The sequence below is a fragment of the Manis javanica genome, chromosome 9 (genome assembly GCF_040802235.1).
Source record: "Manis javanica isolate MJ-LG chromosome 9, MJ_LKY, whole genome shotgun sequence".
In the NCBI taxonomy this organism is placed as follows: Eukaryota; Metazoa; Chordata; class Mammalia; order Pholidota; family Manidae; genus Manis; species Manis javanica.
Window position 1 is genome coordinate 82277438 of NC_133164.1, and position 22350 is coordinate 82299787.

The window sequence follows — 22350 nt, forward strand, 5'->3', positions numbered from 1 at the left end:
TGCTGGCCAATCTTTTCTTTTTCCTTTTGTACTTTCAGAATGCCCAAATAAGGGGCAGAATATTAAAACACCTGTCAGGAAACAGATGAATTTGGCTCATCATACCATAGGATATAATTATATGTCAGTTTGTAAGGAATTTTTTGATAATACAAAAAAAGAGATAGGTTCAAATCTGGAGGAAAAAATTAATTGGTCATCTGATTTCAACATTTTAAATTGTGTAAACATAGAATTATAGTTTTGTAGTTTTGTTTAGTTATAGTATATTATAAAAGCTGCTTTATTCAGCCTTTATTACTTCTTTTTTTTTTTTTTGAGAGGGTATCTCTCATATTTATTGATCAAATGGTTGTTAACAACAATAAAATTCTGTACAGGGGACTCAATGCACAATCATTAATCCACCCCAAGCCTAATTCTCATCAGTCTCTGATCTTCTGAAGCACAACGAACAAGTTCTTACATGGTGAACAAATTCTTACATATATTACTTCATTTTTTAACTATTTATTGATCAGACACTCTGTTGGTTGAATGACTAGTACTAAGTAGGAATTTAAAGGAGTTTAGATATGGCCCAAGCTACTTGCTTGTGTATAGCTAAGAAAATTACTAGTAGTCATGATTATGTGATACTATAATACTAATATGTAATAATATTATATATGTAATACTAATATGTCATACTAACATGTAATATATTAACATCAGTATTTTACAATTATTATAGGCATTTTTAACTGTGTGTGTCAGGAATTGTTTAAAGCACTTAGTATCCACTACCTGATACAGTTAGGGCTGTTATTTTCCCCATTTTACTAGAAGAAAATTGGGATTAAAGTATGAAATGTGTCTGGTGTGTCACAGATTTAAATACCAAGGATTTGAGCTCATGTCAGTCTGACATCAGACCCCTCACCCAACCATGATTATGACCCAAAGCTAAGATGCTTGGAAAGTTGCTGAAGTAAATTTTAAAGCCATGAGGGAAATTTCAAGGACCTTTGAAGTGTCCGACACAACTAGCTAGCACACTAGGCACAAGTCATTCTGGTTTGTTCTTGGAAGACTAAGGTGTCTCTGAGTCATTCTGCTCTCCTCTCTTCCTTGGTCACGCTGGCCTTGCCGTAGGCTGTCAGCTGGTGAAACCATACTAATGCCATAGCAACAGTCACCCTTGGAAAAAACTAATAGCCACCCCCAGGTGTTGCCAAGGTGGTCAGGTCATGAAAATGTGTCAGCATGCTGTCTTTACCAACCAATTGAAAATTATTTCCCACTGAAGCATGGTAGCAAGGTTACCAGAATGGCGACCTCAGGGGCACATGCCAAGCATGAATTTGAGTTCCTTTTCTTTTAGGAATGTATAAAACAAAAGTTTGTCATAGTGCCCAAAAATCAGCCTACCCAGAATTACATTGAATGAACATCACTATCCCAGTCATATGCTTCTTGACATTCCTGGGTCTTTGGAGTGAAAGATTATTCTAAGAGACAGGTGCATAATCTTACAGCCCCCAGTTTTGATTTTTGTTTTCCAGATGGTAATCACACATCTTTGCTCAAGAGGATTTTATTAATGAGTATTTGCCATTTGCAAAGGGAAAGTCAGCTAATATTATATTAGGGCATTTGGATGTCCCATTTTCAGTGGCTATGGCTCTACTCCAGAAAAAAACTGTTTTGTTTTAAATCATAAACCTCCATGAAACAGATCAAAAACCAGTCCTGAAATTACTACTGTAGTTCTCCCTTGAAAACTAGGCTCTGTCAAATGCTGTGCTTTGTTTTATGTGTTTCCAACCAGATGTCTCACTCCTTCTTTTTTTAATTGTTACTTTAATTTGCTTCATTTGAATGGTTTTTTTGGAAAAAGATGTTCAAATATGTACTTTGATATACCTCTTTATATTGGAGGGTGGGACGAAATAAATGCAACATAGTATCTTTAAAAAGTGTAGTTAGTAATGCTACTTGAAAACTGAGATGCATTTTCACGTATAAAATGTATGCCTGTGAGTCACTGGCATGTGCTTTCTATAATTAATAGGTAATGCAGACAGCCTGATGGCCATAAATTCCCAGAATGGTATAAATGAGGGGCTGAAAGTCCAGTGACTGTTAAGAGTCGCTTTTTATTTAAATTTACATTTTAATTGACCTTTCAAATGTGACATATTACTAGAATAAAAACATTTATAAACATCAACTTTATTTGCATTGAACATTTTTAGATCTTTCTCAGGGTTTTAGTTTGAAAGGGGTGGGGAAAGAATGATGATTTGATTTTCCTGAGACTTGAAACCAGACAAGTCAGCCTGGCTGAGGCAGGTCTGCGGTTCCCATGGGCTGTGTGCCACTGGTCGTCCTCTGAGTGGTTCTGCTAGTGGAACGTAGCTCTGGCCTTTCTTGTGCTTTGGCTTGAACCTGCATTCTTGTGGGAAGGTGGTGCGGTACAGGGTCACAGAAACAGAGTGCGAACTGTTGGCCTGTGCCATGCCCTGATTGACCAGATGGGTTTGTTTTCTATTCCTGCCTTCCTCCTGGAACCTGATCACTTCTATTATCAATAGACGGACAGTGAACGCACGGACACTGCAGCTGACGGGGAAACCACTGCCACTGAGGTTGGTATGATAACCGGGGTGGCTGGGAAAATGCCTTGTAGGGTGGCTCTGCAGGGAGGAATTTGGTCTTTTTGCTTTTAGAGTGGAGATAAATGCTAACTTAACAGTAGCAGTTTAATAGATTCTCTTGCCTAGATCAATGGTTCTCAGATTCTGGCCTCCATCAGAACCATTTGGAAGGTTTCATCCTCATGTTCCTCATTCAGAAGAAGGTCCGGGGTGGGACTTGAGAATTTACATTTCTGACAAGCTCCCAGGTGATGTTTACTATGTCAACTTCAGGATCACATTTTGAGAACCCTTGGCTAAACTGTTAATTTTTTTAACTATTAATTTTTTTAATGTTAATTTTTGTAACTGTTAACTTTTTTTCTCCCCTACCCCAAATGAGGGGCCATTTATGTATGACAGCCATGATGAGTGGTGAGGAGGCTCACAAATAATTTTAATCAGTTTATTAGTGGGCACAGATGTATTTTTACATCCCAAATGGTCAAATAATAATTATTAAAATAAGACAACTTCTTTTAATTCATTTTTGTAGACAGAATATAGCTAGGTCACTCAAAAGAAGTGAATTTTCTAAGGAAGATAAAATTAGTAAATTACTGTTAATTAATAAATTACTGTTAGTACTTTGTTGAAAAAAATGTGATCACATTGAATAGTGATAGGAAAGATACTATGCTACTACTTACCCTTTATTCTTTAGGATACATTAAATAGGTATTTCAAATATTTTCTATCAGTAACTAATTACAATTTCTGTGAAAGCAATATTTATAGTAATAGAAGTCAAGATGTTCATTTCCTGAAGTTCTAGCAGGATTTTTTTATTTTGTGATAATGTTTGCTGTAGGTTGTTTTTTACATCATCTAATCATACAATGTTTTCCAGTTGGATATTTAGAAAGAACTAAAAACATTTTATATAGTATCTATACATCACTTAATTAAAACATCTTCAGAAAAACATTCCAAAATAGAGTTTTATTAAGTTTCATCCTTTGAAAATGCCAGAATTCAATCTGAAGCTTGGAGATTACAAATTTTTTTAAGTTAAAAATACTGTAAAACTAGATTCTTTTAGGCAAGCAATCACATATAAATTTGTTAAAAGTTTTAATAATTTTCTATGCCACATATAACAAAATTACATCTTGATTTTGCAAGAATTATTAGTTACATGTAGCTACATATTCATACATTTAGTAAAATAAAGTTAATTGTAATCCTAGTGTGCTATAAATGAAAAGTATTTTAATAGTAATACTCTAAATTTCTGTAACAGTTTTAAAATTTGGTATACAACATTTGACGCATACAAATGAATACAGGTAACATTGGTAGATTGTGAAGCTTAAAAATAACATGAAAAGCTTTGAATTGAGAATGAGCATGTCACCAGCACTGCACTTTTTAAACACTTCCCCTCTCTTCTCTCAGGAGCCAGCGCAACAGTAGTGAAGGGTGGGACAAGCTGGGTAGGCAGTTTTGTCCCCCATGGGCAGATATGGAAACTGAGACCCAGATAGATTTGTTGAAGACCTCTTGCTCAGGCATCACCCTTGTCTAATCTGTAATTTCACTCTGGACCTCTTGCAGCTCAGGCATAAATCCCAGGCCCTGGGTCAGAGTGCCACAGTGAGGAACACAGCATTGCTGCTGCACACACAAGTGGCTTGGCTAATCATCTGGTTATTGGTACTCAGATGCCAGTTCAAGGATTAGACAAATCCTTAAATTAGAAAAATAAGGTTAATGAAGTGGCTTTTACATAAATTTGTTATATTTTTCATGAACTCAAAAATTATCATGTCTACATTTGAAAGAAATGGTGGTAATGTTGATGGCAGTTGATTCCTTTTCTTTTTTTTTTTTCAAACTTCCTTACTGGCTCCATATCAGCTTTCTCCCTTCTCAAATTTGTTTTTAAGTATATGGGTTCAAATTCAGGGTTCCAAGAAATTTTTAAATATGGAAACCTCTGTGTTAACTTCTTTGTTTCTCGATTCTCTACTAACACATTAGGGATAATAATAGCTAATCTCATGGAATCATTGTGAAGATTTGTACATTCTAAGGGAGCTCTCATTACTGGGTCCTCATAGCCATTCTTGTGATTTTTCATTTCAGTGTGTCTCCCCACACTTCCCGAACCATTTCTAATGTTTCATTAAGGATAGGCCACCAAGCCCTCACTGTCACCTCCCATGCATATGTGTGCTCTTGTCACAGTAGGAAGTCTCCAGGTCAAAGTGTAAAAGACCCACTGACCAGGAAGTCTTTTATTCCTGTGTTCTTATTAAGCCTCATAATTTGTGTGTGAGAATGTTGTGGTTTGCATACAGGAAAGAAATGGCATCCATGTACAAGAGCAACCCTGTGTCCCCTTTTTGCAAGTTTATATAGTTCTTCGATCTTAGAGTCAATTGCATGGTAAGACTTTATTTCCCACTCTCTCTTGATGCTGGCAGTCGGACCAGGAGGAAGATGCAGAGCTCAAGGCACAGGTAGAAAATGAAAAATGAAAAAAGCAAAAACCAGTATGTGATAAGTGTTTGTTCATCTATGGTGTTCAAATCTTCCAGCATGCTCCATAGCTGGTTACCGTGTTGTTGGGACAGTGTAGAGGATGGCATTTGTTCCCATAACTACCATATCCCTTACCTTTCCCTTTCTTTTCCACTTTTTTCAGAATAGTCTGATTAAGCGAATAAAGGGTGAAAATGTGTATGTCAAACATAGTAATCTTATGTTAGAGGTTGGTATTGGTATATACCAGTGCATGTTCGTGTGTGTCTGTTTTCTTTTAGTGGCATCCCCATGGGCTTGTGCCATGCTGCATGAACTGTGTGCTCTGACCTGAATAAGTGGGGGTGTTTCTCAGCTTACTCAGATTCCTTCCTCTCTTAAATGTAGATCCTTTTCCTTGTGTGTGTATTTATTTTAATTCTCTCTGTTGACATGTGTATTACACTTTTTGCAATTTACCTTATAAAATTCTTTTGATTTTGATGCTTGCGTGAACTAGATTTGTTTCTCCTGTCTTTTCCTGGGAAATATCACATTTTCACCAGAGTGTCTGTGGTAGTGCCATGAACCCTGGTCAAAATTATTTTATTTTGACTACTAATGAGATTGATATTACTTTAAAAAGAGAGAGAGAGAGAGCAGAAATGAAAACAAGTATAAAACGTTGACTGTTGGATTCTTTATGTTTTGAATCTAGGAGCTAGATAAAACTCAAGATGACCTGATGAAACATCAAACCAATATTAGTGAGCTGAAAAGAACCTTTCTGGAAACCTCCACAGACACTGCCATCATGAATGAATGGGAAAAGAGGCTCTCTACCTCCCCGGTGCGACTAGCCACCAGGCAGGAGGACGCTCCCATGATTGAACCACTGGTACCTGAGGAGGTTGGTATTCAGGTATTTGCTTTGGGTCATAATTGTCTTCTGTTGATGACTAGCCTCGCTTCTCTGCAGGGAAGGGATTTGGCAAGCTCCTGAGTAGAGAATCTCACTGCTTGTCTGTGTATAACCTGAACTGACCTACTCAGTGCTCCAAAGAAAAGCTATGAAGTCAAATGATTAGGTAGCTCAGGAGTGAGTAATTGCACCAGATGGTAGTTAGAGTGAACCAGGAACCACGGGGAAGCATAGTGTCAATCCGCTTATTATAACCATAGACCTAGATTTCACGGCTGGGAGAAATTGAAATGCTATTGTAATAAACTGACACTTTTTCTGAATATTCTGCTTCTGCCAACTTAAGGAAATGCCCTAAAATTCATGAATGTCTCTCATCAATTGCAAGACGAGTCCTGTTGAGATTGTCTTGAAGTTTGACTGAGTGGTGATCTGAAGCTGATGGCTTTTCAGAGCATATTTGACTCTGGCATTACTCTGCCTGACTTTTCATAGTATGTAATGAGTGTGGTACTTGATTTTTATTTGTAACTGATTTTTTACATATGTAAGTGGTTATTTTAACTGATTTGTGATCCATTTTTATTTGATTTTTAACAGGGAAAGTAGAGGCCAGAATGTCATTGTAAGTAAGGGTCTTCCATATAGAGAAGCTCTCTAAATGTTCAGCCAGAGAGTGAGGGGTTCATGGTGCTATTGCAGTGCTCCCATGGTGTGGGTCCCTCAAATGGCAGTCTTGTCAACTTTTGGACATCATCTTGCTTTCTCTGTCTTTCAAAGGAAGTAATTTTTAAAAACTGAATCTTTCTAGCATCGTATTGATCAACTTCTTTCTTACCAAGTCTCTTTTGTTGTAAGATATTTGTTCAGGAAGCTGAAACACAGAAGCTGAGAACAGAAGAAAAGTAAAACTGAACACCTTTATGGGAGAAAAATCCTTTTAAAAAAGACCCGTTAAGTCATATAAAAAAAAAACCCTTAAGAATCCATAGTCTATATGCAATGCTTAGGTCCTTGCAGTGAAAAGAATATAATTATGCTCATGTGCTCATTTTCTAAAGTTCCTGTGAAAGCTGTTTGTCAAAAGTGACCACAGTCACTAACTAATCCCTATTAAACAGTGACAAGGTGTATATCCACTTGAATTACTTTGAAAAGGGCCCTTTTATGCAGAATCAGTGAAAAGCATGGTTACCAAAGTCTTCTTATACCATTAAACACCAGTTTCATTTAGATTACTTGAGTTTCAAGGTAGAGAAATTTCACATGTGGTTGATTTAAACATTGTAGCCCCTGCATTATTAAGAATACCACTTGTGATGATGGCAAAATCTTACTGTACTTGGTCAGGTTTGGCTTACCAGATTTCTACTCTCTCTGTTGCAAATAAGGAAGAATGTGCTGGCTCTGAAAATGGCAGATACTGGATTAAGTTACAGAAATACCACATAAATGGCCACCTAAAGCAAAACAAAACAAATAAGCCAAACCTCTCTTCCCAGTCTTAGTCAGGGAAATGGTAGGTGGCAGCCACTTTGAGTGGGAGTGAAGTAGTTGCTTGGAGAAGTTCAAGGGTGGTGCTAATAAACTGGGGACGTTAAGAGTCCAAGATGAAAAATGAGTAAAAAATGGTTATTCACTTAGTAAATCCTCTGAGAGAATGACATTGATGAACCCAAAGAACATTAATAACTTAAAGAGGTGATCCTTTGACTATAGTGAACTTCCAGATGTCAATGCCTTCTGTGTGAGTGCAGAGAAATTGCAGTGAGCCCACGAAAAGAATGTTAAATGATTAAAGGATGGTGACCTGTCCTCTGCAGAAGAGCACAGCACAACAGTTTAGTCATGTTGCTGGGGAAGACCAAACAAAGGCTGGCTTAGTAACTGCCCTCAAGTGTCTGCTAAATCGTGCTGGAGATGCAGTACCTTTATGCTCTTCCACCACAATGAAAAGAGGAAATTGTAGAAACACTTGGCTAAATGTAAAGACCTTAAAAGCAAGGCTGATTAATGCTGGTGAGTAAAGGTGCTGTAAAAGAGCAGCTCTGAGGAGCTTTGGGTCCCAGAAGGAGAGAGGTCCCTTCTGGGAGGCCAGAGCCCTGCGAGCTCCTGTGGCTTTAGGGCCAGGCCGGGTGACCTTGATTCCTTCCTGCCCTTGTCTTGGTCTTTGATGACATCAAAGTTTATACCCCATTTGAGGGCCCTGGAAGATAATCCTATGAACAACCCAGAAAGTTCTTACGCTCTAAATTCTTGCCAATTTCTATATTAAAACCATGACTTTTGTTACTTGTTTTGTGAAAGCATAAAAAATAATTTTTTCCTACCAACTTGCACATACAAAGCTTATTAATTTATGAACATATTTTATTTTGGAGTTGAGGTATTTTTCTAAGTAAATTACTAATTTGACATCATCCTATTAGTTAATATGCCCCTCTTTAAATTCATTAAATAGTAATTGGTCAATTTAGAAAGAAGTTCAATTATTTCTAAAAGGAGATATTTCATTTTACTTAATTCTTAAAAATGACATCCTAAATAAAGTAATATGGTTTGTGTCATAAAGGTGAGGAAACTTCAATTCAGCACCCAAGCTTAGTTGGATTTTTTGGAAATCTCAGCAATAAAATGTTTTAGAAAAAAATCTGATGATCTCTGATTTTCAGTGTGACCATTGTTTTTGTTTATTTTATCTATGGTGGTTGAATCCTAAGTAAATCTGTTTCTGTAAAATGCTACCAATTTATAAACAAGTAAAAAAAAATGAGGAGTTAGAAATATATTGAATGACCCAGTAGTAGTGATTATATTCTAAGAATATCATCTTGATTATAAAATGGAAATTTCATTGCCAGTGATTTCAAGTTCCAAACATTTGAGTTAATAGCAGGCAGGTAGCAAGCATGCCCCAAAGCAGCAGATAGTATCAAATGCTCATTGACTCTGGAAAATAGACAAACCCATATGCAGGGCCCACCAAACCCCAGAAGGGTAGATGATTGGTATATGAAGTGTTCCAGGTGCATCTTCTGCCCCCAAGTATTTCCCATAACAGCCTTTTATGATGCCCATGGGCCAAGGCTGTATTTGAGTTATAGTCCCCCATGGTTACTTAAAAATTAAAGGTTTGCAAATCCCAACCAAAATGCAATACCCATTGCCACTTACACAGTACCATTATCATCCTCTTTTTCATGTGGGGGGTAGTTTTACAGGTATGTAAGCTGAGTGCAATTGATCCTCCTTATTTGCAGATTCCATGTTTGCAGAATCACCTGCTCACTAAAATGTAAGTCTAAAGTCGATATGAACAGAGCTTTTCCAGTCATTAGCAGACAGGTGCAGAGTGGTGAAAACTTGAGTCCTCTGTGCACACACTCCCAGCTCAGGTCCAGCCAGGTAGTGTTCTGCCTTCCTGTTTCAGCTCCCATATTGTAAGGAGGTGTCCTTTTTACAGCCTGTTTAGTGCCACATTTTTGCTTTTTGTGTTTTTGTTGTTGATGACGCTGCTGTTTAAAATAACCCCCGAGCAGAGTATCAACGTGCTATTCAGGGTCCCTACGTGCAAGAGGGCTGTGGTGTGCCTTACGGGAAAACACATAGGTTAGATAAGTATTTATCAGGAAGAAGTCACAGTGCTGTTGCTGTGCATTTGATATTAATGATCAATGATGTATATTAAGGGGTCTTTGAAAAGAAACACATATAAAACAAGGTTATGTATTGATCAGCTGCTGACAGTGTCATAACTGGAGGTTCACAGGAACTTTAACCCTCTATTTCCCCAGGAGCCGTGGGTCAGTATTCACTAACTCATCACTCATGGCAATTTTATAGAGCATAATTATGAATAACTGGGATTGACTGTTTGTGCACTGATCTGCTCTCTGGTCCAGCTCTGTTTTTGCCACTCGAGTCTTGCATTGGCCTCCAATTGGGCAAAAAACCCACTCATCATAGATCATCTATTTTGGATAGGAAGGATTATCTCTATTCCCTTAATCTGCCTTCTGTGACTTTCCATCCGGGCCTTTGGATGCACCTCTTGGTACTTATTGAAATCACCTATGAGAGATTTCTAAATACTAACACCTGGGTTCTACATCTGAGTCTGAGTTAATTAGTCTGGGGTGTACCCCACACATTACTATTATTTAAAGCTCTCCATATAATTCTAATGCGTAGCCTATTTTGAGAACCTCCAGCCCAGACAGAAATGAGAATCACAGCTCTGTGGAAACACTTAATCACCCAAGAGTGAGTAACATCTCTGAATTTTGCATGCCAGAGTAAGGCTTTGTTTCCCAATTATGATGTAAAGATGAATGTTTAAATAACTAAGCAAAATGGTTAGAGTATACATCTGACTCTATTCTAACCTGTAATAAAAGTAAACTTTTCAATTATCAGCTTTTCTTTATCAGTACCTCTTCACTTCTCTTTAGGTGAACTAACTGGATTGGAGTTGACCATATATAGGATTTAATTTTAAAATCTCTCCCCTTATATTACCCTTTTCTGTTATTGGACATACACAGGTCTCAATGAAGACAGATGGTGTTGACATTTTCAATTACAGACACAGACATTTTTAAAATTAGTTGATGTCAGATAACAGGATATGCTGAAAACCACTGTTTTCCTACTGTTACTGTTTTTTTAAGCTTTCATCTTAGGAATAATATTTAGCTCAGTGATTATAATTAGCAGCCTAGCAGTGATATTCTGAAAAGTACCCATAATTTTTACCTTACCTTCCTGTTTCTTATTTCTATTTGAAAAAGAGGCCACAATTGAAAAGAAAAAGAAAAAAAGTATACATGTAATCATTCCACATGGTACATTTTGGCTTTTCCAAAATGGGACAGGATGGGGGTTTTCCTTTCCTTCAAAAATGTCTCATTAGTTCCTCATTTAAAAGGAGCCTATGAGAATAATGCTATCAAAATCTGTCAGTAGGTCCTTCAAGAGAATATTCCAGATGCTTCCCTATACCCTTGGGCAGGCAAAAATTAAATGTAGTACTGGTAGATTTGTAGACACGTAGGAATTTTAAATACCTCTCATTAAATTATGTTGTTTACAATAATGGGATCTATTTTAAAAGCTCCATTTTCATAAACTGAACTTTGTTATTTTTTAGATTACTCTTCCAAAATATCCTTTCTGTCATACTTCATGGAGTTGTCCACTGTGCACAGATTGATTTATGCCTTTTTCAATACTAAAGGAGTAGATAAAAGGAAAGAAAAAACTAGTTCCTAACATGACATATTTACTTTAGTTTTTCTTAATTTTATATGATAAAGAAAAGCATAGTTTGAAATAATTTTCCACTAAGATGTTTTGAAATTAACTTTTAAAAATTATTTACCATGTTATAAAAGTTCAAAAACAGCTATAACCTTGAGTATATTTTATGTTTATTTGTGAAATAAGAAAGAAGTCAATCTAGGTATCACCTGGTTTATTCACATTAGTAGTTAAAGCACCTCCCTGTGTATTTTCTTACTCTTTATCAAGCAGCACTTAGATGGGGACTATAAGCAAGTATTTGTCAGAAATAGAAGTGAGGATTTTTTCCTAGCTTAATTTTTTTAATCTTTACATTTTCTTTTAATATTCATTTTTATGGTGTTGCAGCTGACTTGACATGTAGACACTGTTCAAATGCCAAGGAACTCTCTATATTGCTCGTGCATGTTGTGTGCTCATAGAAATGGAAAATGCATTGTACAAACACAAGAATTTTAGAAAGTAACATGTTAACTTTTTGGAAATAATTATGAAACTTTGAGATGGTTTCACACCTTTTTTCAAGTTAGCAAACAGTATTTGGCTTCTTCAGACAAATAAAGTGAATGACTCTAATGTGTATAGCACAGTAAGAGAACTCTCTTCCTAACTTGCCTTTTTGGACACTGTCTACTTCCTCTTCTCCAACCCAACCCCCTTTATTCAAACAGACCAAAGAAGAAAGAGAAATTTCTGACAAAGTTATATTTTTGCAGCAAGGAAGCTCTCCATTCCTTGAGTCTCAGGTAAAAAACAAACATACAGGAATTTTTCCAAAGGGAACTGCTCTTCAGATGTCAGTGTCATTAAAATGTCTTCAGTTTTTATTTTCTTTTTAAAATTTATCTTGTTTTAAAAACTAAGGTAGGTGTATCATTTTTGCTTCTGGGGAGGGGAAAAAAGAATTTTCTCACTATCTTGGTCATTAGTTATCCATCATTCCTTTTGGTCATTAGTTATCCATCATTCCTTTCTGGCCTTGCTCCTTCGTGATTTTATCTGTGTGTGGTCATTGAAGCCTTATGATTATACTTTCTAATAATATTATTAGGACTTTGTACTCTGTGCTTTTACCCATAGGGTGATACTAATTTAGATGACCTTGATTGATTTTGAAAATGCTGAACTTTTATTGGTTTTCCCACTAGCCGAGTGTGATACAGAAAATGCAGGACGGAGACTCTGCGGGCTCTGTGGTTACCTCTCATCAAATAATTTTCCAGAAAACTGTCCCATCAACCGTAGAGGTTATTTTTCAATTCATTTCACTTAATCCAGCACCAGCATGTAGATTAACCTGTAATCCTTTTAAGGCATGCAGATTTCTAGATTGAAGAATGTGTTCAGGCTATTATAAATATGCAGGTAGAAAACATTCTAGTTTAAAGTATAAACCAAGGGGCTCATATGCTTCTGATTTGATTTCTCTTCCCTTTGTAACCTCCTTGATTAATTAGCTGCCTGCTCATATGCTGTTACCCTTCCCAAATATAGAAGTCTCTTAACTTTCATTTCTTTTCCCTTATTGGAACTAACACTAAGGAAAATGGCAAGGAAACTACTCAGACAATGAACTTCAGTTGTAAATAAGATTGGAACACTGTGCAGACTACTATGGCCTATTTATATGCGGCTCCACCAATGTACCAACAGTTTGAAATATTTTATTACAATGCCTTGAACACAGGCATACTTGATATTTACTGGATAATAAGCATTATAGTGGATTCAGCCTCTTGCATATGGAAGTATAATTTACAAACATGGAAAATGATATTCAGATAAATTTGTGGAATTCTGACAAGTTCTTTATGAGAACAGACAGGAAATACAATTTTATATTTAATATGGAAAACAGTCTTTTGGTGTCCACACAAAGCTAAATAACTTGTACAACAACTTCAATAATGTTACTTGATCTTGAAATATAAAATGATCAGAACTTTAGCATAAGATGAAATATATTTCTTGCAAAGTTTACCACAAAAGTGGGTTCCTGTATAAAGAAATCTGAAATTACATCTCTACATGCAGACTGTATTCCAAGTTGAAGGTTAGAGTTTATAAATTTCAGCTGAGAAGAGACTGCAGCCATAGTGACACCAGCAGCCCAGCGCAATCACATCACATACCTGAGTGTAGCTCTCCCCCTGATTTTCTTAAAGAATTCTTATTTTTTAAATGAAGTAGCATCAGATCTTCTAACTTAGCTTTTATATTTCAAATATAGGGCACAGAGGATTGGGTTATTGTAGACAAAATACCCACAGAGGTAGTTGACGGTGATTCGAAAAAGATTGTGACTTACAAGGTGGTGACCGTGAGCAGTAGAACTGGTGACATTCCCTCCGAGCTGTTAAGATCTAGTGTCCTGGAAATGCAGAGCTTCGAAGACTTGGCCCGAGAAATGCAATTAAAAGAAGAAAGCAAACAGAAAATATACACTCTAGGAAAATCGTACGACACCGTTTCAGGAAGAATTGTTACCATGACTGGAAAAACTAAAGAGGGGGAGAAGGTAGGGCCACCCTCGGTGCCGGAAGCTTTTCAGAAAACGGAGGGAGGACCGTGGGAGCCAGTGCAGATCACTGCTGTCCCGGCGGAGTCCGAGGTCCTGGCCGCCACGGCCCACGAAAAACCTAAAAGGGGACCCGAGGCCCACACCCCTAAGCGGAGATTGTCCGAGTCCCTGGCACCCATCAAGGAAGCCGAGTCCCGGCGGCAGAGTCCTGAGGACGAGGACCTCCGGAGAGCCCCAGGCGCCGGGGCCGAGGCCTTGCAAGTGGGCCCCTTCGGGCCCCGGAGGAAGAGCCTGTCGGAGTGGAGATACTCCCCGGAGCCGGTCGCCGCCGCCGCCCATTCCGTTACCGAGTCGGCCGCAGCCCGAGTTGTGGTAACCTGCAGATGCCAGCATGACCTATTTTTGAAGCAGCGCCCTTCCACCCTGAACCTTTCCGTTTCTCTTGCTATTTGGCTTTATGTTGAGAGCAGCCAACCCAAGCTTTTTCTTTTTCTTTTTCTTTTTTTTTTGTGATTTAAATCAGCCCCGCAGCCCAATGTGAGCACTGAAACGTTTGCCATTTGATTCCCCGCGCCAGCCGGAGGGGCCGAGGTACATGCAGCGAAGGGGAAAGTGACCCGCTTAAACCGGCGCTGCCCTGGACCTAATCACTCCCTGTTTTTCCAAACGAGAGCTCAGGGTCACCGCCATTTGCTCTTTTATTTCCCATTCTTTTCTGTTTCCAAAGTCTGTACGGTAGATGCCTTCAACCTGCCACCCTCTTTTCCGCCTCCAACTTAGTCTAAACAGCTGCGAGTGTGTACGCGCCTCCCCACCTGCCTGTCTCTGTGCTTGACTCTCCGTTTCTTTGTTCACTCAGAGTAAACAGTCTTCTGGGGAAAAGCTCATGGACGGCTCCGACATCTTCAGTTTATTAGAGTCTGCAAGAAAACCAACAGAATTCATAGGCGGGGTTGCTTCCACTTCTCAAAGCTGGGTTCAGGTGGCCATTTGCTTCCATGCTTGGTGGTCCTGACTCTGCCGTTTGCCTTTCTTTATATCTTTTTTGGGAGCCTGGGGCTGTGTGTGTGTGTTTTGCAGCCAATTGGCTTTGCCTTAAACACCTCCAAGGTGTCTTCAGTTATTTTCCTTTGTACCTGTGTCCCATTATCTGTCCTATGCCTTTAGTTCCATGACAAGAACATACAATACTCAAAAGGCAATCGTGTTGAGGAATTTCAATAGCATTTAGTTTTTTTAAGCATTTTATGTTGCTGGCTATATCTAAGAAAGCAGCCAAAACAAATGTGAATGTGCTTTGATTTTGTTTTTGCTTTTTAATATTGTGTTTCTACAGCATTTCGCTTCTTTTGCAGATATCCCAAAGCTGGCAGTGCAGGTTTGAGTGTGTATGTGTGTCAGGGCAGGGGTAGGCAACAGAGATTCTGGTGGGTGGAATGAGAACCAATTTATATTTTTTTATATAAATGTTTCTGGTTCTAAGCACTTGAGACTGGCTTTAAGCATCCTGGTGAGTGGCTGCTTTTCTGTTTGTTTTTGACCTTGGTTTATGGAAAGACAGACTGACACCACAATCTTTTTCCATGCAGAAAATGGAAACCAAGACAGAGTCCAGCAAAACAGAGACTGAAACAACCCAGCACCCCCAGCTACTCAGCACTGAGAAGGTTGTGCAGGAAACTGTGTTGGTGGAGGAGAGACATGTGATGAATGTGCACGCATGTGGGGATGCTGCTTACGCGGCTGGAGATGACACGGGTGCCACAGCACAGGCAGTGTCTGCTGACACCTCCAGCTTCAAAGGGAAGGAGGGCTCTGCTCTAACCCAGTGGGCTAAAGAGGAAAAGGGGGAGGTGACCCATAAAGCTGTACTCGAACAGGAAGAAATGGCTGTTGTTTCCCATGAGCCAGAGGAAGAGCAGAGTACAACACTCCACGTTTCTGAAACTTTGGAACAAAAACCTCATTTTGAGGTAACTGGTTATTCATGTTACTTTAGCACTAAAATTTACTTTTCTGAGTTTATTTTTCTGCCCTTTCCAAGTGCAGTTGATTTCTCCTTTTTTCCTACTTGCATAGTGATTATGGGCCTCCATGCAGTGTCCGTCTTTGGGGTTACATGCAAACATACGTAGTGATTATTGGCAATCTTTAGTTCCAGGAAATGTTTTCTCTTCTCATTGTAATTATTGTAATTGTCAACAAACCTAAGGAAGGCATGACCAGCCAAGAGAGTAGAAAAGTTGATAAATTTATTTCTGGTCAATATATTTATACAGAAGGACCCAAAACAATACTTTCCCAGGTACCAAATGCTAGAACTTTATTCTCTATCCTCTTGTATTGAGATTCCTGCAGTATGTGTAGGGGTTTATGTCTTATTACTTACTCCTTCTTTCAAAGAAGTTATAAAATATAAAGCCAATTTATGATTTTTCATCTACTAAGATTTGTTTATGAGATAAAGGAGGGGAGATGTAAAAATTGTTCTTTTAAATTTCCTTCAAAATGTTTTCCTTTACCTGGAACATTCTATATAAAAAGTGCTATAGAATTCTGGGAGACTGTTTGACATTTATCTGTTGTGTGTCTTATTCCCCAACTTAACCCCATTAATATGTAAACATTTATTTCCTACTAACCTGTGCTTATGTATATCCATCAAGAGTGGAAGAGGGAAAAAAAAAACCCAAAATTGTGTGTTTGTGCAAACTGTAATAGCCACTGTATCTACTTCCTATTGGTACAGTCATCAACTGTGAAGACAGAAACCATCAGCTTTGGCAGTGTTTCACCAGGAGGAGTAAAGCTAGAAATCTGTACTAAGGAAGTGCCAGTAGTTCACACAGAAACAAAAACCATAACATACGAATCATCCCAGGTAAGACAGGCTATGAAGACCAGGGCCCTGGCATTTCGTTTTACCCCTTTGATGGCTTTGTGCATTTAATTATAGATACATGATATTTAATTCAGCAACCAGACTGTCTCTCCTAAGACTGATATAATAATTGTAATTTTATTACCTATCAAGGAATAGTAGGTGACTTAAGCAGGTCTTCATATATCTCAACATGTAGAGAAAGGCTCAGAAACCTATTTCCCTAGCCATAGATAAGAAAGACTATTAGTTCAACCAATCACTGCTCACATTAAGTTCTAAAGTCCAAGTTTTTTAAGGACAGTTAACTCTGGCTGTGTTTTGTTCAGTATTTTTGCTCATAGTGGCGGCTCCCAGGTGCTGACTGAACAGCACAGGAATTGGGAGAGAGAATGAGATGAATGTAATGCTCAGGCTTACAGAGCAAACATCTGAAGGAGTAATGTAAGTAATCTAGTGTGGTGTCTGTTCCTTTGCTTGCTTAGGTTGATCCTGGTGCTGATCTGGAGCCAGGCGTGCTGATGAGCGCACAAACAATCACATCTGAAACCACCAGTACCACGACCACCACCCACATCACCAAGGTGAGTGGAGTGGGAACTGATAAAAGCAAGGCGTTTGCTTAGAACTTCTCCCAGGTTGGGCTGCATGAGAAAATAGTTACATGGCTATCAGGATGCCAGGACAGCCACTAGGAGCTTTCATAACCTCTGGATTTATGGTGCATGTGTCCTCTGCCAGTTTCTGTTGAGGAATGTGCATTCTGATACCCTCTGCTTAACACTTAACGCCAGAGCTTAGCGTATGGTAGGTGTTTCAGAAACACTGGTCAGCCAAACCCAAAGGAATCCATTCTGTCCTTGCTACTGAAGTTAACAATTTTAAATAACTGCCATAGAATTCTGTTTCAATTCTTAAACAATGAATGATATTCCTTAAAACTTTGTTAGCATTTTCTGCCACTTCCCCCATTGAACAAAGATTGTTCCTCCAAGTGGGTAAATTTATAGCACTCCTGTCTTGCTTTCAGACTGTGAAAGGAGGCATTTCAGAGACAAGAATTGAAAAGCGAATTGTCATCACGGGAGATGCGGACATTGACCATGACCAGGTAATGCACATGTGATGGCAGAGAGAACAGAGAAAGACTAGTTGGCCTTGTTACTCCCAATGCTATTCTTCCAGGCCAGCATGTAGTCAAAAAAATTTTCTGAATTAACTTTCCGATAGATAATGTATGATTCCTTTTGCAATCATGGTACCTCGTGTGTAAATTGCATATGTAGATCTAGCTCATAAGTCTCCAGCTTGCTACTGATCTTGCATGTTCCACCTCCTTTTTGTCTTTGCCCTTCTGTGATTTCCTGGGGATAGGCGCTGGCTCAGGCAATTAAAGAGGCCAAAGAGCAGCACCCAGACATGTCAGTGACCAAAGTAGTGGTCCATAAAGAGACAGAAATCACACCGGAAGACGGAGAGGATTGACCCCAGGTAAGAGATGAGGCTGATTCTTGAGGCTCAGCCTCGGCTGGCATGTGGCATGGTACACTTCCCACTCATCCTGCCTTTCCTTTTTTCTCTCACTGGCATTTGTTGAGCTGGTTGCCAAGAGGATGGAGAATTGGCTTGTGGATGCTGATTCATTTCAGATTTGGAGGTTCCATCCTGTGGACTTTTTATGTGCATTGCCAGTTAGAGCATAAAGAAGAGGCAGGGTCTTTGCTCGCTTGGTCCCACTGGTATTCCCTTTTAATCCATGCCCTGTTCTCTTTGCATTATCCAAATTTGAAGGGTCATATTTGATTTCACTTGCTATGTGGCCTAATCAGAACTAAGGCAGTTTTGTTCTGAAAAGTACACTGTATATGTTCCAAATACTAGGGAAATAAAATATACCCCTTTCTCCTTTTCATGGCAACATTATCACATTGTAAACTTTCTCTCCAACTGTGTTTGGTTATAGCGTGTTTATTTTCACTTTGTTTTTTACTTTGAAACCTGAACATCCACTTTCCATTTTGGATGTCTTATGTTTTCCATAGTCTTTGGGACAATTTTTCGCCTTTAATACAGCATTGTGTCTCAGGAAGAGGCAAAAATGCAGACTTATGGTCCTGCTCTACTCCAGAAAATTCATGACTTTCCAGCTGCTGTTGGCCAGCATAAAGAGCAGACAGCCTCTTCTGTGTGTGCACAGCTTGCTATGCATACTCACCTGCCCTGCAAGAACTCACGGGACCCTGAGCATCCCTAGAGGGCTTTGAATGCTGAAAGCAACCCTTGAGCTACTTGCACACTTGGTTATGTGATAAAAGTGTTTTAAATGATTTGCATGTATAAATGAAATAAGATCCCTAATGTTGGTTGAAGGACTATGGATCAATGCGTGGCTTCTCTTAAAGAAAAAAAGGAACATAAAAATCACCCATTATGTTCCAGTGAGTAATGTAATTAGATAGAAAGCAAAAAGAGGTCTTCTTCAGTGAGCTTTAGCCACTTGGGTGATGTGGTCCTTGTTTATGAGAAAGCAAATCAGGGACTTACACTGGTATTTTATGATATCCTGTCAAAAAGAGTATTTAATGCCCTGCACAATACTCTTTTTGTGACCCTGACTTAGGAAAACTCTCAGATGTTTTGAAACAAAAAACTAATGCAGCTCTCTTTTCTACAGGAATAACAGCCTGCACATGAGTCCAGTCATGAGAACCATTAGGAAAACCAGAGCCTATATGGATTTCCCTCTTCTAACCCAACTGACTTACATCTGCCATGGACAATTTCAACCCAGAACCAACCTTGACCATTAATAAAGACATTGGCAGAGAGATTGTCCCGTAATAAAGCAATCTGAATCAGCATCACTAAACTGATACTGCATGAAGCAACAATCAATTACAAAAAAGCAGCATTTTTAATTTTCACAAAATGTCTAAGTTTTCAGCTATTACCTGCACGTTCATAACCAACAATATAAACAGTGATCTCATGTAACACATAAACAATTCATGCCTTTCATAGTTTATTATTATTGAAGCTGAAACAAAATTGCAATTTCTTAGGTGACAGATCTTTTGTTTACAAATAAATGACCACTCCCCTAAAATGCTAGAAGCTGTCTAGGTCCGGTGTGTTGGGTCATCCCAGATTAGCTGTGCCAATAACCGAGTTTATTCAGTAAACGATTTGAATCTTGTACTTGTTTCATCTGATTTTATTACTCTCACCCATAAACAATAATGACTCTCTGATCCTCTGGAAATATTTAATGCTTACAATCCTGCTTTGTGTATCTAATTTAATTCATTATAAGGTAGTACTGAGTTTAGCATATTAATGTGATTTCTTCCTTGTGGTCAGCTTTGGTCTATATTCAATCTGGAAAGCTTCCCAGGGTCCCATAACAAGTCCTAAATATGTAAATTGTCATTATTTTGGGAAGAAAACCTGTATTTTTGTTAGTTTACAAAATTAAGAAATTTCACTCCAGAAAAACCTGCTGGGCTTTTGTTGTTTTCTTTTTTGTTTTGTTTTGTTTTTTCTTCCTCCTTGTATTTTGTAATTGATTATTCTTCTTTTACTTGAAAAACGTGTTTGGTTTCCAAATCTGGTCCATATTTACAATTTAGTTCAGAGCCAAGCCTTAAATTGTACAGAATTTCCATTGTAATTAAACTATTAAGTGTTTAGTTATAAATAGCCTTCAAAAAGATATATTCTCCATTACACTGTCAACTGCATCACACAGCCCATGGTAAATGTATGTTTCTGCATAGAGAAATAAAAATGGTAAATGCATTTAAAACTCCAAACCTCTCTGTGTAATAATTTTAGTATTGTATGTGTTTAGCCCAGAGATAGCATTTGCATGGCATCAAAGGACTTATTCATCTGCATTTAAAAAGCCTGTCTTTTTTACAGGATAAAAAGTATATACAGTTATACAGTGTACAGATTTTTTGAGTTATTGGAGAAGGGGAACAAAATACATACATATAAATGCTTCCCTATGAAGGCCTTAAAAAGTACCACTGATTATCACAGAATCTCATTTTCAAAGTGTTTGTTTTATGTTTTTTTTTTTTTAGTAAGGAGTCTCTGATGTAAACCCAGTGTTTCTGGGTGCTTTTAATCTACCAGAGAGATACTCATATCTCACACATCAGTTCCATAAACAGATTACCCTGTACAGTCCACAAAGGCCCAGGCAGTGTGTTCCCTCAGCTCATCTACATCAGCCTCCTTGCATGCCAGGGACTAAGAGTAAATCTGGCATTTCCTACCATGTAATGCTTTATCTAACTTTCTGATTTATTTTAAACTCTAATTTAAAAAATTTTTTTTTCAGAAAATTGTTAGTTTGACCACATATATTGGTCTTATTGAGGAAGTCAAATTCTTATCATTTATCTGTGGAGGAGTTACCTATCAGTTTGTCCTTAACGTCAATACTAAGTATTCATTTTAGGAACTGAAGCATCATTTTAATTGTGTTTAAAGCCAATTGAAAAATGTATTGAGAGAAATTAACATTTTATTGGTACGTAACTGTAAGTGGCCTCCTAAGGATGTCTGTCCCCAATCTGCACAGATATCAAGTTGTATCTGTGTTTTCTGTTTTTTTATTTAAATTTTTTATTGTGATATAATTGACATGTAACATTAAATTAGGTTCAGGTGTACAACATAATGAGTCCATACACTGTGAAATGATCACCATAATAATTTAGTTACTATCCATCACCACACATAGTTAGGAAAATGTTTTTTCTTGTGATGGGAACTCTTAAGAACTACTCTTAGCAATTTTCAAATATGCAGCACAGTATTATTAATTATAGTCACCATGCTGTCCATGTTTGCTGTATTAAACCAAACCTAATGTTTTTGTGTTTCTCTATCCTCAGAAAAAAAAAATGCTTGTTCATTTTTAAAAAATTATACATTATCAAGGAAGTTAGACATTTTCAGCTTTCTTTTCCTTCTGTTGTGTTGTTCAGAATGTTTTTGGCCTCTACCCACTGCTATGTAGGAATTAGAAACCCACTCCCACATATTTGGGTATTTCTGACAGCAGTGGCTCATTTCTAGTACCAAAGTTTGTATCTACCATTTATTGCTGCATAATAAATTACCAAAAGGGTAGCAACTTAAAACAATGAACATTTGTTATCTTGACATTTCTGTGGGTGAGGGGTCTGGGCATGGTTGTACTGCGTCCCTCTGTTAGGCTGCAATCCAGGCACTGGCCAGGGCTGGGATCTCACCTGTGGAGACCCACCTGGGGAAGGATCCACTCCCAAGCTGTTCTGGCTGTTGGAAGAATTCATTTTTGTGTGGTTGTAGGACCTTGGCAGCTTCTTTAAAGCCAGCAGTAGAGAAGGAGACTCTGCTTGCAACACACTTTTATATAATACAGCATAATCAAGGGAGTGACTTCCCATCCTTTTTTTTTGCTATATTCTGTTGGTTGGAAGCAAGTCACAGGTTGTGTTCACAGCATCAAAAAATTTTTAAATTTAGATTAGGAGATCAATCAATCCCTATCACTCCCAAATCCAACAGTTTTAAAGCTGGATCC

General features: G+C 38.1%; 1 protein-coding gene across 28 annotated transcripts in view; it reads left to right on the forward strand.

Moving 5' to 3' along the window:
- The window catches only part of EPB41L3 (erythrocyte membrane protein band 4.1 like 3), a 241908-nt gene extending 221327 nt beyond the window's left edge, over window positions 1-20581 (forward strand). For 5 of the 28 annotated variants that reach the window (XM_073212845.1, XM_073212830.1, XM_073212837.1 and 2 more), the window contains 13 exons: window positions 2577-2630; window positions 5108-5143; window positions 5329-5394; window positions 5863-6054; window positions 12516-12614; window positions 13598-14260; window positions 14748-14870; window positions 15478-15861; window positions 16638-16769; window positions 17255-17353; window positions 17800-17880; window positions 18144-18260; window positions 19444-20581. In XM_073212845.1, the coding sequence (XP_073068946.1) occupies window positions 2577-2630; window positions 5108-5143; window positions 5329-5394; window positions 5863-6054; window positions 12516-12614; window positions 13598-14260; window positions 14748-14870; window positions 15478-15861; window positions 16638-16769; window positions 17255-17353; window positions 17800-17880; window positions 18144-18254 (2040 nt within the window). In that variant the 3' untranslated portion in view covers window positions 18255-18260; window positions 19444-20581. Of the gene's footprint in view, window positions 1-2576; window positions 2631-5107; window positions 5144-5328; window positions 5395-5862; window positions 6067-12515; window positions 12615-13597; window positions 14261-14747; window positions 14871-15477; window positions 15862-16637; window positions 16770-17254; window positions 17354-17799; window positions 17881-18143; window positions 18261-19443 lie in introns of all 28 variants that reach the window. The other 23 variants (XM_073212849.1, XM_073212846.1, XM_073212847.1 and 20 more) reach the window with 14 other exon arrangements.
- The last annotated feature ends 1769 nt before the right edge of the window (window positions 20582-22350 follow it).